This window comes from Vulpes lagopus, chromosome 17 (genome assembly GCF_018345385.1).
Source record: "Vulpes lagopus strain Blue_001 chromosome 17, ASM1834538v1, whole genome shotgun sequence".
Lineage (NCBI taxonomy): Eukaryota > Metazoa > Chordata > Mammalia > Carnivora > Canidae > Vulpes > Vulpes lagopus.
Window position 1 is genome coordinate 35,047,298 of NC_054840.1, and position 18,640 is coordinate 35,065,937.

General features: G+C 38.3%; 1 protein-coding gene across 2 annotated transcripts in view; it reads left to right on the plus strand.

The window, feature by feature from the left end:
- The window catches only part of ICE1 (interactor of little elongation complex ELL subunit 1), a 64,183-nt gene that overhangs the window by 11,018 nt on the left and 34,525 nt on the right, over positions 1 to 18,640 (plus strand). For both annotated transcript variants that reach the window (XM_041731720.1, XM_041731721.1), the window contains exons 2-11: positions 1,793 to 1,851; positions 2,511 to 2,545; positions 5,151 to 5,169; positions 5,909 to 6,020; positions 7,507 to 7,583; positions 8,711 to 8,748; positions 10,924 to 11,006; positions 11,194 to 11,233; positions 11,315 to 11,371; positions 18,510 to 18,596. In XM_041731720.1, the coding sequence (XP_041587654.1) occupies positions 1,793 to 1,851; positions 2,511 to 2,545; positions 5,151 to 5,169; positions 5,909 to 6,020; positions 7,507 to 7,583; positions 8,711 to 8,748; positions 10,924 to 11,006; positions 11,194 to 11,233; positions 11,315 to 11,371; positions 18,510 to 18,596 (607 nt within the window). The remainder of the gene's footprint in view (positions 1 to 1,792; positions 1,852 to 2,510; positions 2,546 to 5,150; positions 5,170 to 5,908; positions 6,021 to 7,506; positions 7,584 to 8,710; positions 8,749 to 10,923; positions 11,007 to 11,193; positions 11,234 to 11,314; positions 11,372 to 18,509; positions 18,597 to 18,640) is intronic.

Genomic DNA, 18,640 nt, shown 5'->3' on the forward strand with positions numbered 1-18,640 from the left:
AAGCATGAAAGTACTAAAAGAATGTATAGAATAATCCTTTTATTTTAGCATCTTGGGTGGGATAGAATTTTCTAAATATATCAGGAAACCAAAGTTGTTTTTTTTTTTTTTAAACTTACAGATTCAGCTCTGAATATTTAAAGCTTCTGCATGCCTCTGTGGTTATATTTTAGTGATCAGTTGATATACTGTATGTATGTATTTGTAACTTTTAATGAAATGTTACTTTTGCTCAAATATCTCAGGTATAAGAAAGTGCCACCACACCAGTGGTTAAGGACCACACAGTGTTAAGGAGCTATTAATAAGAGAAAAACTGTGAATGACAAGAGATTTCTCAGTCACACTCATAAAGAAATTTAAATGGAAAAAATAGGCCTTTAAGATTTTTCAAAGCTCATAACTATCACCAGTGCAGGAAGCCTATTTGGACTTGATCCTAAGGAAAGATAGAAGGATCTCACAGGAATGGGCAGGGATAGTCATGGGGTGCTGTTGGAATCAGAAAGAACCTGAATGGCCTTCAGTGGTGAGTTGGTGGAATGAGCACATCCAGATATCCTTTACTTATGCAGGAACAGTTCTGGAAGGAGATACTCAAAGAGGAATACTGATTGGTGGTGGGAATATAAGAAAACAAAGACTTTTTTTTTTTTTTTTAAGATTTTATTTATTTATATTTTGGAGAGAGAGAGAGGGCACACATGTAGGAGATGGGACGCAGAGGGAGAGGGACAAGGAGACTCTGAGCTGACCTCAGAGCCTGACTCAGGCTCAGTCCCATGACCCTGAGATGAGAAACGCCAGCCGAAACCAAGAGTTGGGCATTCAAACAACTGAGCCACCCAGGCACCCCAAACTAAGACTTTTTGTTTATGTCTTTCAGTGTGTACCCTTTTTTATTTTAACATGTTACATGTATGACTGCAAAGAAGATGCACAGACTACTATATAGGGAAATACTTCTAAAATTCTGTCATTTGGATTATCTAGAAAAAGATGTTTGGGAATAATCAATGTGGAAAATAAGTTCTTTTGAAGTATTTACTAATGAAATATGGAGATGTTAGGGTAAAAAAATCACTTAAATATCTGTTTTTAAGTCGTAGGAACATCTTGAGCAGTGTAATTAATGATGTTTTGCCTGTTGGATTGATAGCAGTAATTTAGAGCCAGATTTGTAGTTGGTCCCTAAAATATATAGATCTTTATAAAGACCAACTACAAATATATTTTGTATATATATGTATATTATGTATCTTATAGATCTATATATTTAGGTTCTAAAATATATAGATCTTTGTAAAGATCTATATAAAATAGATTTTTCATTGAATTTCATCCCTATTTTAGTATTCCCATTTGTTCTTCCCATGTTATTTTTATTTTTTGCTCTTTTTATAATTTATGTGACTTTCTGATTGTCTTAAATCCTTTCAGAGACAATTTTGAGTGAGTCGTAGACTGATGATTACTAGTAATTAGTGAACTAAAATAGTGAATATGTATCAGATTTTCACTGATTAATAAGAGCACTCCGTCAGAATGTCTGTACACCCCCCTTGCTGTCAGAGAGAGTGTCATCCACCTAAAGAAAGATTCAGAGTTAGAGCATGGGTTCAAGATCACACAGAGTAGGTCAGTGTTTCTATGTAACATAAATAATATCTTTATGTATTTCTGTGTTTACATGAGAGTAAATATGTTCATGTCTTATAGTAAGTCACATATTACAGAAAATGTCATTCATATTACAAAAACAAGTAGCTGACTATAGCTTTTTTTCTTTCAGAATTTAAACGAGTATGTTGAAGCACTAATTACCTTGAAGCAGAAAATTATTAATACAGAGTGAGTATGTTTTCATGTGTTTTGTTGAACTTCATGAACCTGATAGACAAGCCAGAGCAGGTGGTGCTGGGTCCCTGGGCCCTGAGAGTTTCCATCCTCCCTGGGGCCTTGGGCTGTGGGTCACAGTGGAGCCCCTTATTGGCAAGCCTGAGGAGTAGGAAGTGACTCTGGTAGAGCGGGTCCTCACTGGGGACCCTGGGCTGTGGGTCACGGTGGAGCCTGTTACGGCAAGCCCAAGGGGTGGGTGGTGACTCTGGTGTAGAACGGGTCCTCACCTGGGACCCTGAACTGTGGGTTGTGGTGGAGCCTCTTCCGGCAAGCCCAGGGGATGGGTGGTGACTCTGGTAGAGCAGACATTTTTTTAAAGCTGTTTTCTATCCTTAAAGCCTCTGAGCTTTGGGACTGGGCCTCAGATTCCTTCACAGTATTTCATAGCCATCATACGAGCTCTTCTTTTGTGTTTCTAAAGTTCATATATCATTGCAGTGCTTTTAAGGAATTGAAGGTGATACATATATGTGTGTATACATATTTAATTAATTAAACATAATTTGTTGCAGGAAACCTTGGAAGACAGGTGCCTAGCGTATTTTGAAATGTGATTTTAACAGTATATTTTCTAGATCAAGAAAGTAATGTCATTCTTTTCTTTGTTGCAGTAATTTATTAACAGAATATCAGAAGAAATGTGATGATATCCTTTTATTATTGAGTTTGTAAAGGTACTTGTCTATAGCTTCTTAAAGAGCTGTAGGAATGTTCAGTTATTGTTAGGAAGGGAGTGTTTCCAGACTCTGAGGAAGGAACCCTCCTGAGCAGTGCAGCGGGCGAGTCTTTTCCTGTGAGTATGTGTTTAATGATGAAGAATGCTGGTTTCTGTTCTAGAATATTCTGTTTTTATCACTGGTTTTGGTTTTTTAGGGCCTCCTGATGTTGTAAGGGGTAGGTCTTTTTCATCTGTACTGAGGATGTGACATATGTTCTGCAGGTTTAGGAGTAAAGTGAAGTTGAACATGATACTATGAGAATTTTTCGGAATTTCTGTAAGATCTGCAATGTAGGGAATATTCAGAACATAGGAAAAGTGACTTGTTAATTAGCTTTATGATTTGTAGAGAATGGATGTATATCTCCTTAATCATAGAGTGATTTTGTATTTATAGGACAAGTTTGGTCAGCATTTGTCCAATAACCATTCAGAGCACCTGTAGTGTAGTTGGCCTCTGCTGAGATATTTTATTGGTAGTGTGAAAACTGTGTGTGTGTGATTGACTTTTCTGCATTTCCTGGTGAAAACACTGCCCATGAATGAAATCCCCCATGAAAATTAGTTCAGGTGTACTTTTAGGGATTCACTGAAGTGCAGCTTCAGCTTTGGTCTTGGGACAGAGGCTGTTCTTCAACTATGGCAGGAACACGAGGCCTGCTTTGGTAGTATTTCTGGCATTCCCTCAGCTTACCCATGATCACTGATGATTTGTCTGTGTTGGAACCGTTATGTCTAAGTTGCGTGATTAGAGTAATAAAATCAAGGCATACGGCCTAGATTTGTTTTTAGTACTGAATTTCCACATTAAAAACAATGTACATCTGTGAAAATCCCCCCTTGTACTTCATCTGTTGAAACTCTGTTTAACCATAAATGTATATTATCACAAGAGTGATATCTTTGATTATGAAAACTGTACAGAAATATTTGTTAATTAAGTACCTTTAATTATCTAGATAGGAAATAGGCAGTGAATTCCAGTATTAGGAGAATATACTTTTCCTTTTTGGGATAAACTTTTTGAGGTAATTACACATGTAATCTAGTGGGGTAAGTGATTTACTTCTTAAAAATTTATAAAATTATTAGAATAGTTTATTAAAAATCGGTAAACCTTGGGATTCTTCTGGAATACCCATTCTGTGACGTAGTAATCTTCTTCAGCCTCACCTACAAGTAAATATTCTTTTAAAAAACAACAACAAAACATTTGATATTTGCTCCCAGTATGTATTTTTTGTACCTTAGGTGTACAGTGGTTTGCTCTTACAACCCAGGGTGCTAATGGTGCAGGCTTAAAAGGTTTTGTTATGTAAGTGGATTTTTTTTTTTTGTTTTTATTTTTTTAAGATTTTGTTATTTTATTTATTTAAGATTTTATTTATTTATTCATGAGAGACACACAGAGAGAGGCAGAGACATAGGCAGAGGAAGAAGCAGAGAGCCCGATGTAGGGACTCTATCCTGGTTCTCCAGAATCACACTCTAGGTGGAAGGCAGACGCTTAACCACTGAGCCACCCAGGCATCCCAAGATTTTATTACTTTAGAGAGAGAGAGTGTGAGCGCACATGAGCAGGGGCAGAGGGAGAGGAAGAACCTCAGGCTGACTCCCCACTAAGCATGGAGCCCCACCTAAGGCTCTATTCCAGACCCTGACATAACCTGAGCCGAATCAAGAGTCAGATGCTTAATTGATGGAGCCAGGCAGGCCCCTTGATTTCGTACCTTTTTGTGTAATTCTGACTGTTCTGTTATTTCCTTTTTTGGAAGGACAGGTAATTTCATTTCATCAGGTATTTTTGAACCAATCTTTTTTGCAAAGACTGATAACTTAGGGTGAATATAGTCCTTAATGTGGAGAGAAGTCTGTATTCTGACAGGGGAGGATGGAGGCATGTTGCTATAGACATTTGCCACCTCATGGTATAAGCATAGAATCTTCTAGGAGGTGACACTTAAAGAGATCATTGTTTTGCTGTCCTAGAACATTTCATTGGCATGATGAATTGAGAAATGAAGTTATATTGTGTAAATTGTAAAAGCTAGACGTCATGTAGGTTTAATGTTCTCCCTGTGTTTCTTTTCCTGTTATTCATTGAGCATAGTGGTATATGGTTCTCATAGGTACCTAACTCTTGTTTGCTGGAATTATGCTCTGGACTATTTGAGAAATTCAGGATAGGTTGTTTGGGGATTTTGTTATTTATAGGATCCAAAGTAGTATTCATTTGTTGGATTTTGCTTTGTGTTTATTCTTAGAATTCAGTATTAATCATCGAGGTAATTGAATACCTATTTTAATTTAGACAAGTAGATATTTTAATGTTAGGTACATGTTATGGTAAATTGAGCAACTTAGTGAAATTTTTATCACTATGTTATAAATGGACCTTGGAATATTGTTTTCTAGGAATTGTGATCTTGCGTGTATATACGTTGAACAGAGATTATTACAGGTAATTTTAAAGTGAGTTTAATCTTCAGACAAGTATCAGACAAAACTGAGAGTTTTCTTTAACAAGTTTTACAGCTGCAGTTTGCCAGAAGGTAAGCTATCTGTCTTCATAATTGTTTTGGGGGTAGATATTTATCAGGCTAGGTTTTGAAACAGACTCAATCATAGTGCCACTTAGGATTGACTCATTATGTAGAATGTTACTTTGATGGTCATAATAAGAGAAGATTTACATTTTCCTTACTATTAAATTATCCAAATGAATTTCTTACCAAGGTCTTAAATTACAGCCTGGTATTTTCACTACTTTTACTGATGATGTTGCCATTGAAATGAAGCTTATTGTTAATCAAATGATTGTTGTCTATGTGAATTGGACTATTTAATAATGTGGTTATCCTGTGTATTTTAAACAGTTTAAAGTGGAGTGAAAATTTAGCAGTGTTTCATATTCTGAATACGTTCATCCCCTAGAAGAGGGCAAAACATTTTGATAAACTGATCACAAAATTGCCTGTCATTTAATTTGAATAAATGGGGATGAGTTCAAGGTTGGAAAAACCTAATTGTTTGGCATATTGTCCTTTCATATATTGTCTATCAGACTGAGAATCTACTTACTTCTCAAGTAGTTTATCATATAGTTTTATTAGAGTAGACTATAATGTCAAAGAATAAAGAGCCTTATGAAGATCATGTTGGTATAAATAGAATGCATTTAAAGAGAAATTCTTTTATTCCTTTTTTTTCCAAGTTAGAGAAAATAGAAAAATAGTCAATATATTTATAGATACTTTTGTATAATAATGCTAATGTGTTGTCCATTTTTAGAGAGAATAGTACTCTGCATCACCAAGTGGAACAGATGCTTCAAAAAATTTCTCCTCTGCAGAAATGTCAGGAAGAGTTGGGATCTTTAAAAGCAGAGCTAGAAGAGAAGAAGGTACCTATAGGAATTTTCCTACAAAGGTTTATCTTCCATAAATTAAGATCTGCTATTCACTGTCATTGGCATGAGGGAGTATTTTCTGTCTTACAGAGGGAACAGGGGATACTCAAAAGTTGTTAAGTATATTCCTCTATTTAGAGACACTGAACTAGTTGGTTAATGGCTTGATCCTCACAGTAGTGACTAGCTCTGTGATGCTGTATGGGCTGCCTCTGCATTCTTTGAGGTTCTGCAGAGGAACCTTCTAGCTGTGAATCTTTAGCACTCTGTGTGTCCTGTGTTGTTTGCCTTTTCTTATTGGTCTTGCTTTCAGTGTAAAATAACCTGCAAAAATTTAAACTTAAAGATAGATCATGTTTTCTGTTTCAAAATCAGGTTGCAGTAAAACAGTTTTTAAAAATGCTGTAAACTTGTTTTTCAGTAAAACTTTGGTTTAACTCTTCAGGGGTCTTAGGAGAGAATTCATGGCTTTTACAGATAACGTACATCAGAGGCCAGTAAAAGTTGGCTTGCCTGCCACGTGTCCTGTCCAGGCTGGAACAGTGCCTGCTTCTCAGCGTATTCTCTGAACTCTTTTCACAATGTGGCCTAGCCGTCAGTCGTGGACTTGTGCTCTTGTAGGAATGCCACGCACCCATTGCGGGTCTTATATACTTCAGCAGTGATTGGTGTTCCTACTTCATTTTTCTTTTTTTTTCTTTCTTTTTTTTTTGATGTTCCTACTTCTGTTGGAAGTCTCCATTATATATTGAACTACTCGAAGAAGGTTAAACAGAAACAACCGCAACATCGAATTTTGTCTGCCTCTAATATATAACAATCTTGGCAGCTGTATCTGAGAGGAAGTGTGAGCACTAGAGTCAGAACCCAAAGAGAAATGCTCATTCTGTGACTTCAGAAAGATAAGTCAGCTTATGGATTCTCAGACCCCCTCATCTGTGAAAGGGGGCCATAAAATCCATCTCTACGCTATACGATCTTGCACACATTGTAATAGGATACAGCACTCAGCAACAGCTTCTTTCCCATTCCATGGTGGCCGTCAGGATGTGTATGCTGAGTGGCGGTAGCACATTTTCCCAGTTATTACGTACGATGATTTGCTTTATATTTTTTTGTAGTAGTAATGATAGCTTATATTTATTGAGCTCTAAAATTTTTTTAGATTTTGTTGAATTTTAACTGATTGGGGCAAAAATACTGGCTGTTTATTCTTAGAAAGATTTGGAGTTGCCCTAAAATTAGTATGTTTTAATTTGCATAGCTTCGTTTCATGAGATTAATCATGTTACATCTGTTAGGGATCTGGTTATCTCTGTTCAAACGTTCAAAGAAGATTCTTTGGTTTCCTGCCGAATATGTCTATTCATTTGGTTGATTTCTTAGGGTTAAATGGTAGTAATTTCACTTATCAAGGTCAAAGTAAGTTCTTACTGATGGTCAGTGATTTTCAAATTGACAATAGATATCTTTTTCTTAGAGTTCTCTGAAGTTGTACCAAGATACTCACCAGGAATATGCACGTGTAAAAGAGGAATGCTTGAAAACTGATGCTCAGTAAGTTCTAAAATGATTGTGGACATACGATTTTCATTTCTGAAAATGGCTGGTCCTTAAATCAGTCCTGTCTCTCTCCTCTCTGTCTTTAGGTTGTGGGCTATAACTATGATCTTTTTTTTTTTTTTAAGATTTTATTTATTTATTCATGAGAGACACGGAGAGAGAGAGGCAGAGACACAGGCAGAGAGAGAAGCAGGTTCCATGCAGGGAGTCTGAAATGGGACTTGATCCTGGGTCTCCAGGATCACACCCTGGACTGAAGGCAGCGTTAAACCACTGAGCCACCCGGGCTGCCCTAACTATGATCTTAAACTAGTTAGTCACTCAATATTTAATCTCTAGATCTGTAAAATGGAAATTATACCTCCCCCGAGGGATTATAAAGAAAATGGATAAGTCTTGATATGCTAAATTGCTGCACAAAGAAAGAATTCCATAAAAGTGTTTGTACATGTGCATGCACACACTTGTCTCTGTGTGTTTTCAAACATGATTGTCAGCTCCTTCCTCTGTACCAGGACTTTAACAGGTCTCCTGTGGAATGAATGTCTTTGTCACCATTAATAAAAAGAGCCGTTTGAAAACATCCAGGAGATTATAGTCCTATGATTCATAGAGCTTGTGAGCTACACACACAGTAGCCTAATGTAGGCATGATGTAGTGGTACCTCAGAGGCTTTTTCTCAATTACTTACCTTCTCTGACCCAGAAATCTGTCTGGAAACTGGTGCAGCTTTCCGGCCTCTGCCTCCATTCCATTCCATAAAATGGAATCGTGAGCAGTACCGTCATGCCATGCTCCCAAAAGTAACATTGCTGACACAGATGGTGGACTGGTTCTGGGAGACCCCCTGGATACTCAGCTTGGCCTAGAGATGAGGCTTCTGTGGCTCAGGGAGACTCCCAGATATGACATGCCAGAAAAATACAGATTTCTTTCTGGAAATACTACATACTGAATGGTGTATATATAAATTTGTTATATAAATTTTTGTCATATAAATTTTATATAAATTTTACTAATTAAGATGTATCACAGATTGTTACATATATGTGTGTGTTTATATATATATATATATATTTTTTTTTTTTAAACTATTTTAATTTATAAATTGTCTTATTAGGAAGAAGAAATTAGAAGCCAAGGTGAAAAAGTTGGAAGGTAATTGGCACTATTGTTGTTGAGCTAATGGAAGTCATTGGTCTTCACATAGATCATTGGTAACTACAGTGTCATAGGGCTTATTGGTAGCTGAGTCATTGTATTTTCGAGGGTGCACCCTGAATGACCTTGCTAAGGACATCTTTAGGGAGGAGTTTGAGTACTCGGCTCAGTTCCTGGATAGGAATATGGGAAGGGCATGTGGCAAGTAGTTGAAATGTTGCACACTCAAAATAATAGTAGTCCATATTTTTACCTTAAGAAGTAGAAGTCAGTAAAAGGATTTAATTTTGAAAGTTGGATATTATGGGGCATTCTCATTTTTTCCTAGAATAGTGGTTAGTAGTAAGAAAAGTTACCATTTTTAGTACCAGAAAACTTGATATTTTTAGATAGTGATGACACATCCATGGAAAGGTGGTGAGAAATTGCCTGCATTGAGGATGACCCCTGTGTCCCTGACCCTCCCCACCCCACTGTTTGAATATGGGCCTTTGGTCTGCACTGAATAAGCAGAGAACAGTAAGACCACAACAGGATCAGGTACGTCCTCATGTGACAGCTGATAGCCCTCCTGGGAATGGATCTCATGGTCATTTCTTGGTTTTTTTTTTTTTTTTCCCCTTTTCATTGGGTATTGGGGCATGGAAATAACTAAGACTGGGGAGAGACCATGAGGCTTTGCTGGTGCCGTCTGTGCTGCACATCCATCCTTTCATTCCCACGGGGGCTGCAGTGGGCCTCTTCCCTGCCATGTCTTACTGAGCCTGCTCTTGGCTTTCTCACCATGATGATGGTGCTCTGCTGCAGACCACGGTTCACTTTTCATTTAGAGTGTGAAATAAGAATTCAAATTTAGTTGGATTGGGCATATAAAAGAATTTGATGAAAATACTTTCACTCATGACTTTACCTAGATTGAGCCCAGGTTTTTAGATTTAAACTCTGTAAATATTTTCACTTTTTCCTCTGAGTTAGTTTTTGCACAAACACTGACAGTATGGCAGTAAATATGACCTGACTCTGTTCTTGAATTTTTAAGTATGGCTTTCTCTTGCTGGTGTGTGGAGAAAAGTGTCTATCTAAGGAAATGTTTTAGAGAGATCTGAGATGCCTGTGCACTTTGGCCTATATGTAGCTTTTAGAACAGATTTCCTCTGAAGAGAAGTGTGGCCTTTATTTCCCATGTGGCAAATTTTTTTTTTCTGATGATGTGATGTGCCATAACAACCAGGTAAAGAAATACTCAAGCTCATGAGAGGAGTCAGGAAAGGATCGTTACTATGGTGCTTTATGGGATTTTAATTTTCATGGCAGTTTTGTGTGAACATACTTGGGTAAAGTCAGTGCTGGTTAGGTTCTTAATAATATATTTGGACTTTGTGCTTCAGAACCAAAAACCAGACTGAAGAATTTACTGAAAATCAGGGAAGAGCTATGACAATTTTTTTTTTTTAACGATTTTATTTATTTATTCATGAGAGACACACACACACAGAGAGAGAGAGAAGCAGAGACCTAGGCAGAGGAAGGAGTAGGCTCCACGCAGGGAGCCTGATGTGGGACTTGGGTCCTGGGACCCCAGGATCATGCCCTGGGCCAAAGGCAGGCACTAAATCACTGAGCCACCCAGGCGTGCCAATGACAACACCTTAAAAGTAGATTTAGAACCAAGGTGTTAGCAGCTAGAACCATTAACTTGTGGAAGGGAATTCCAGGAAGAAGTAACAGTATAATCAACATGGAGAAGATTGTCCCTCCTACCCAGTACAGAGGATGGTATTCACTATATTCTGAGTTCTGAAATCTCTGAAACGTGAACATTGCTTATTGCTGAAGAGCAAGGGGGAGCTGTGCCCCTCCTTTTCGAAAGTTCATGCGTGTTGGGTTCTGGCCTGACCAGAGGGCGTAGGCTGCCCTGCGCAGGGATTGCAAAGGCATCTTGGAGCCTCTGCCAAGTCTGTGGTTTTATAGATAACAGTTTAAACAAAGTGTTCCTGCATTTGTCCCTGACTGAGGAAGTATTGAAGGAACAGTAACTTTTTACAAGATTTGTTTCAAAGTTTTATGAAATGAGAAAAACTCTCCTTAGATGATTTATGGAGTATTTCATTCATGGTAACTAAAGTTGGTAAATTGTTAAATTGTTGTCTTTCTTCACTGTGCTCTTTAAAGAGGCTGCTGTCAAGCAAACACAGGACTTCAAGCAGCTGAGGAATGAAAAGAAAATACTTGAAAAGGAATTTAAGAAGACCCAGGTAATAGATAATAGTGTCCACCCAGGTGACGCTCCTGGCCCCCTTGGCATCCTCCTCAGGCAGGAGTCAGGAACGGGGCCACCTGGTGACAGTGGTCTGTGCCACCGCTGGGCTGCCCCCCTTACTGTGTATGGGGCATCTGTCCTCCCTGCCCCTTACAAATACCATCAGCACTTTGTTTTCACAGGAACGACTCGACGAATTTTCTAAACAGAAAAATGAAAAGGGTGAGTATTCACTTACTGGTTACTTAAAAATTCTGTTTTGACATGTAATATTCTTTATTAACTGTTTTTCCCATGTTTTAGAGTTGAGACATATTGGAACACAAATTTCAAGTGATTCCTATGGAAGCATAGATAAAAGTGAGTATATCACAGATTCCTTTTTAATTTCTGTGCATTGCTTTCAGGGGCTTGGGAAGTTGTTTGTCGCTCTTACCTGTAATTGCAGAAGTTCTAGGGTTTAGCAGATGTTTGTGTTGGAGAAGTCCTATCCCATTTTATGTCTTTGTCAGATCTATTGTATGTGTTCTCTGATCAAATAATCCAGTGAATGAAAGCATCGAAAAGCAGTATTGTTTGGGAAAGGAAGACTAGCCTGTGATATAATTTCCATACTTTAAAATAAATAAGTATAGTTTTTTATTAGATTACAATTTGCCAAATTAATCTGTAAAATTTCTTAGGTGTGAAATACATAAAAATTATTAAGGTCAGGCAGGAAAGCTGGAGTCAAGACCCTATAGTGTATTTTTGGACAGAAGAATTTAGGGAAGGCCAAGCGTTATAAAGGATAGTAAGACAGTAGTCTTGGAGCAAGGGTAATCACAGACATTTCAGTCTTCATTTTAGCAGCAGAGTGTTATCATAGGTAAGGAGATATAACACCGGATGCTGAGAAATTGAAGTTTTTCCTATAATATTTCTCTTTATTAGTTGTGTGATCCTTGACCGTTTACTTCTCTGTGTTTTGTTCTTCATTCTTAAAAAGAAGACTATGGATTTCTGCTCTACTTATATCTCACACTTTCCTGGTAGAGATGGAATTAAAATGATAAATAAGTAAATAATGATATTTTCATGTCACTGATGTATTATTTCTCCTCTAAATGGAGAAGACTACTAAAACCACTTGCGTCCTTCCCACAAGAATATAGTGTCTTTTCAGAAGCCTCCTTTACCTTGTCTCTTCATCCTTTACTTTGGTTTTTAATTGAGAACAAGATCACCATTCCCTGGGTTCAAGGCTTTAATAGTTACCATGTTTCCCTTGCCTGGGACTGTGGCTACCACATAGTTACATGTGCTTCAGCACTCTTCTCAGTTGCCTGTGTGTAGAGCCAGGCTCTGAGTTGTAGGTAGCTGCCCAGAGGAGTGGAGGGCTCACCCAGCTTGGCTCTCCCAGCCACAGTCAGCTGCTGCTTTCATCATCTTCTCTTTTGGAATGATGGATTTGTTTTAGGATTTGACTGTTCTCAAACCATACTATTTAAAACTGAACCCTCCCACCATGTCCCCATGGTTGCTCTCTATCCTGGCATTCTGTTTTATCTACCCTTAGCTTGGGTGGGTAGTGTCTCCCATACATTTAACTTCTTCCAGATAAGGGTGTGAAGTCTTTGGGAACTTGTTATTTTTTTTTTTTTTTAAAGATCTATCTATCTATCTATCTATCTATCTATCTATCTATCTAGTTATTTATGTGAGAGAGAGAGAGAGAGAATGGCAGAGACATAGGCAGAGGGAGAAGCAGGCTCCATGCCGAGAGCCCGATGTGGGACTTGATCCCAGGACTCCAGGATCAAGCCCTGTGCCAAAGGCAGGCGCTAAACCGCTGAGCCACCCAGGGATCCCCTGGGAACTTGTTAATTATTCACCTGTGGACCTTGGGGGATTTAATTCCTAATGCCTAGATATATCTTTAACACTTTTCTCTCATGATACAGGTGACCCTTTAGCAGCACTGGTTTGAACTGCACGCAAATCCACTTCTATGTGGGTTTTTTGTTTGTTTGCTTTTAGAAATACAGTGTGCAGTACTGTGAATGTATTTTCTCTTCCTTATCGTTTTTTAACAACATTTTCTTTCTTCTAGCTTACTTCGTTGTAAGAATATAATATATGATCCACATAATGTATAAGATACTATTGCCTATCAGGAGAGCTTCTGGTTCACACTGGGCTGTTAGTAACTAGGTTTTAAGGGAGTCTCAGTTGCATTTAGATTTTCAGTGGTGTAGGGCATCAGTGCCCTTGACCCCATGTTCAAAGCTCATGTGTACTTCTGAAAGAAATTAACAAGTTAGAAAGTGTACTGGGTTTACTGCACTTTTTCAAAAGGCCACCTGAATGACACACTTGCCTTTCCTTCTAAATTCCATGAGAGATGACAGTAAATAAAAGAAATATTCTCCTTTAGAGTTAAAAAGTTTACTGTCAGTGGAAGAACCTGTAAAGCAGTTGGTATCAGTAGGTGATGAAACCCACAATTACAGAGAAAATAGCAGGCCTCAGAAAGCAAGTTTGATTGTAGAAGCCCTACATTTTTTTTTCAAATCAAAGGCATAGGGAGTGGGAGATGGAGCAGGACATTTGTGGTCTGCCAGGTATCGGATTCAGAGTGAAGAATGTGTAGCCTTCAGAAACAGCTTCTGGCATTTGTCCACACGTTGTGGCCCAAAATTTAGTCCTGTGAAGTATCATTTACAACATAGGAGGCACTGAATGAGTGTGGATATAAGAAAATCAGAAAATTGGGTAGTTACGGCTGCTTTGAAGGATAGCCACTCCTCTTTGAAGAAAATGAGATGCTACATTCTCTGTGTAAATCCTCAAAACTGCCTCACTCTGCATCCCTTCCCTCCAAAGGCAGGGTCCTATAGGTCCATGAAATGAGAACCTTCATTTATTGTCAGAGGAATGTAGGATAAAGAAGTATACATGGCTCTCAAAGGTGTGCTGCTTCAACCTTTTGTAGAAGACTGAGAAGCAGCAGCCATGAGAAAGAAAGGCACCAGCTCAAGGAGAAAAACCCTGAAGAAATGGTATTAAATCATGAATGGGATGGAAGAAAGTGCTAAGAATAGAGTTAGTGTCCTTAGAGCATCAGCTGCTGCTATGAAATTGACCCAGTGGGGTTCTCAAGTATGAAAAACAAAATCGTAGATGTCACGGTGATCACCCATCAAGATCACCCTTAGGACAGAGTCCTAAGAAGAGAAGATCAGCAAGAAATGTGTAAAGGACACTTCTCAGAGCAGGACACACACATAATATTTATATTAGAAAGGCCTTTCAGGTGTTGTACCTGGTTTTTGTGTACAATCTTCATTTCTGGCATGTTAGTAGGAAGCATTTTTAAAATTAAATGAGGTGGAAAGATTGTAGAGAGATGGATAGAGAAATTTTGAGCAAATGCTAACTTGAAAGCGGTAACTAGGCAAAAAGTAATGCAAGCCTAGAAGTGAATATACATGAATTAAAAAGGAAATATCCAGGTTGATTAAAGGTACGATTCACTATAAAGATGCTACTGTCATAGACATAAAGCATGAAACTGTCAGGTAAAATGCTTAGAAATTCTAGAATAGTCCTATTGTTTCCATGAGAGACTTTAGTATGTTTCTTAAAGGCCGCGATTTATAAAAGCAGATAAAATAGGTAGAATTGGATTTGTGATTTCAGGATTGATGATTTACATCTAACTCTTCGAAATCATAAACCTAGAATTCTCTAAAATACTTTCAGACATATATGAAAGCTGCCTCTCTACTAGACAACAGAAACTCCAGCCTAATACATTATTAAGATTATGAAATTTAATAAGATATTAATAAGATTGTCTTCTCCCCTTTCCCCAAAACTTAACAACTTTCCAAACCCGTCTGGTAAGTGATCATGCATTAACACAAACCAACTCCTCTTGGATAGGAGAGAACATAAAAACTGAAATAATCGACCTTAGGGCAGTATTGAAATCTCTGAGATTCTGAGAGTATGGAATTCATAAGCATGAATGGTCTTATGTGATTATTTTAGAAAGGGAGAACTATAGAAATGGAATGCCAGGAAAGTAGGAATATGCAACAGGAACTGGGGAAAAGTGGGAAGAACGGATTGATGAAGAAGAAAACCTAAGTTAATGAAATAGACAAAGCAGTTGATCTTGGCCCATTAAAACAAACAGCGGGATCTTTGCAGGGCTGTTGCGACCGACAGCCTTTCAGTAAGTCTGATCAAGAAAGAAGGAACAGAAGCACAGAAGCACCATGACTGAGGAAGCTTAGGGAAAAGCCACAGTGCGAGAATTTCCGAATTCACATGTTCAGATCTGACCATGTTTGTGAAATGGACCATTTTCAAGGAAAACATGCTCAGACTGGCTTGGGGTAGTTGTTGGAAACCTGAACATTAAAGTAACATAGAAGAAATTTTAATAAAGATCTAACACCATTCAAGATCTGTAGGACTTACACATGAGTTCTGTAAGGGCTGTGGTGAATAAAACTAAAGTCTTTATTGTTATTTTGTCTTAGAACAATTCCATGTCATTGTCTCAAGCGCAAGTGGCCCCAGAGCCAGCTAAGTGTGACACATGCACACCCTCAGGACTCAGAGCGCTGTCACTTAGGAATATATAGTTGCAAAGATACCAAATGGAATTTGGAAAACTCTAGTCTTGTAGTAATAGAGAACACAGACACATTATGATGTAGGGATTTATCTCACGAAAACCACAACCACTGGTTAAGAGAAAAACATGATCATCTCAATTCAGCACCAGTGCCTCATAAAAAAACAAAATATTGGGTGAGGTAATAGAAAAACACGTTTATTTATTTATTTATTTCACATTTTGAAATTGAGAAAGGTGAAAGCTGAAAAGCCTAGTCATGACTCAGAAGCAGGCACACATGCTTTTTGTTACCTCCATTCTGTATGCGCTGGGAGCCCTACGCAGTACAGCAGAGCCAACACAAAATAGCAGGAGCTGTAAATACTGATAAGGAAGAGTCAAAATTGTCCAGTTTCAAATGATGAGACTGTCTTTATAGACTCAACTGGAAAATAGGTACAGGAGTTTGGTAGAGTGGTGTTACATACTGTGAGTACACCCAGTGTGCCATTATTAACCTATCAGAATAGGGTCTGGGTGAGAACAGCCCATTAGGTGACAGAACCATCATGTCTAGGCAGAGAAAAAAGCTACAAGCAGTGTGCTGGGCCTTTGTGAGGAAGCCTGTAAAGCTCCTGAAGAGCATGAAAGACCAGAACATGTAAATGAACACTGTTCCTGGATCAGAGGCTCGTAGTGTAAAAGATGGGAGTTTCCCCCACATATATTTATGGAGTTCAGTCTTACTCAAATCCTGCCGGTGTTTTATACAGGAAAGGACAAGCAGATGGCAAAAGCTTATCAGGATAGAATAGATACTCAGAATAATCAAGTTTTTGGAAAGGAAAAACCTGAGCAAAGCTCCTGCCCACACAGATGGTAAAACATAATTGTGACGGTATGGTGAAAGCATGCTGTTTGTGTGGTACTTAACAAATCAGTGGAGCACAAGTACAGAAACGCGGAGGCCTAAGATTCTGATATAGACAGGATTTTATAGGATTGGGGAAAGACGTGCAGTTTGACTTAATGAGCTTTTCTCTTCACAGCCAAGTAATGAAGCCCCTGTAAGGGTTTTTTCCAGCTCTACTGGGAATGGAAAGTTTTGTTTTGATTTGTCAGATTAGAAGTAGTGAACGAGTACTCAGTTAAAATAGGCATAGCTCTGCTTAACAGCCTCCATAGGAATAGAAAAGTAACTTTCTCTCTTTTTTTTTAAGGTTCCTTGTTTGCTGCTTTGGGTATACGTAATAAGCAGGGATCCTGGTCAGGTCATTTAAGCAAAGGGGATTACAGTATTTGGAAGCAGGCTTTTGGGTAGGTTAAATCACAATGTAGATAAGTTACTTGATCATAGAATTTTGGATCTCAAGAATGGATGTGCCTCATACACAGTGACAGTCAGAAGCTGATTGGTCTCAGGAGAGCTTGCCTGTTACTATGTCCTCCTCACCATTTATCCTGGTTTGCTCTTTGTAGTGATGAGTTTGCCAGCCTAAATAGGGCTGACCTATTTCAGAGTTGAGTTCCTAGAGATATTTTGGGTTAAAAGGTTGGTCTTTTATCCTTTCTAGAACTGGATTAAAGATTTCAGTATTTTCAACAAATGCTTCAGGCTAAGTAGAACGGCAAGGAAACTGTAATAGAACTGGAGATGGCCTGAAATTACCTAATACTTAAAGCTTATTTTTAGTTGAATTTTTATTAGTATGGCTGGTCTTTTCATGCACTTTTGACCACAAGCTAGTCATACTTAAATTTTTATGAATATTTTTTTATTCTGGGAGATTTTAGGGAATATATATATTATATATATGTATATTATATATATTACATATATGTATATTATACATATAGTATATATATATAAATGTTAAGCTCACTTTAAAACCATAGTATCATATTCTTAATATTATATGAACTTTATTAGGTCTGTCTTAGTTACGACAATCTGAATTCACAGATTATTGAGGATCCAGATCTGTAGAAATGTGTACCTTTCAACCTGAACCAATGATTCTTAACTATTGTAGGAATCCTGACCCCTTTGAAAATTTATAAAAATTCCAGTGCTTTCACTTTCCTTCTAAAAGTATGTGTTTCTCCATGTCTGCTCATTTGTGTGATGGTCTCTTCCTTTCTAAGTGTTTATACACCCATATTTTTGTGTCCCTCCCTGTTACCCTTTAAGACTATTACGGATTTTCTATTATCCACAAAATCCCCAGGTTAGTTACAGCACGGCCAATTCCTTTTTATTTTTTTTTTTTCCTTAAGATTTTAAAAGTTGTCTCTGCACCCACTGTGGGGCTTGAACTTACAACCGCCAGATCACTAGTTACACGCTCTACTGGCTGAGCCAGCCAGGCACCCCAGCATGGTCAATTCTGACGGGTTTTCTGACACCCTCATGTTACTGAAGTGTGCCTCTCTGCTGTTGTTCGTTGTAAACACAGAGCCAGCATAGCATCTTTTATATCGGTCATTATATTGGTGCTTCTGTCCCTCATCTCTTAACCACTTTCTTTAGAAAGTGCCAAGGATGGGTGTTAGTTCATACATACAAAAAGATGATAAAGACCTTGACCAGCAAGTAGATTTGGTCTTTTGAGTCCTGGGCCCTCCTAGTCCCCTCACCCCTGGGAAAAAAACAAAACTAAACAAAAACAAGCCCATGTTCAGCCTGGAGTGTTCAGCTGGAGCCTCTCAGGCCTTCCCATCCACAGCTTAGCTAGTTACAGATGGTGCTTGAATTTGGGGAAGAAGCCTCAGTGCCTAGCTGTCTGCCCAGCCCCTCAGAAGTCCTGATTTCTCAGGTGTATGTTTTGTCCTTGTGTGTAGATCGAGCTAAATGGCATGTCTTTAATATCTTACTCTCTTTCATAGGAAAGGTAAAACTACTCCTGAAGGAACTCTGGCTCTGCATCAATACCACACACAGACTACCTGGCGAAGGCAGCAGATGTGTCATAGGTGAGAGAGAAGCTTCAAGAAGAACATTTCATGCATGAAAGTAG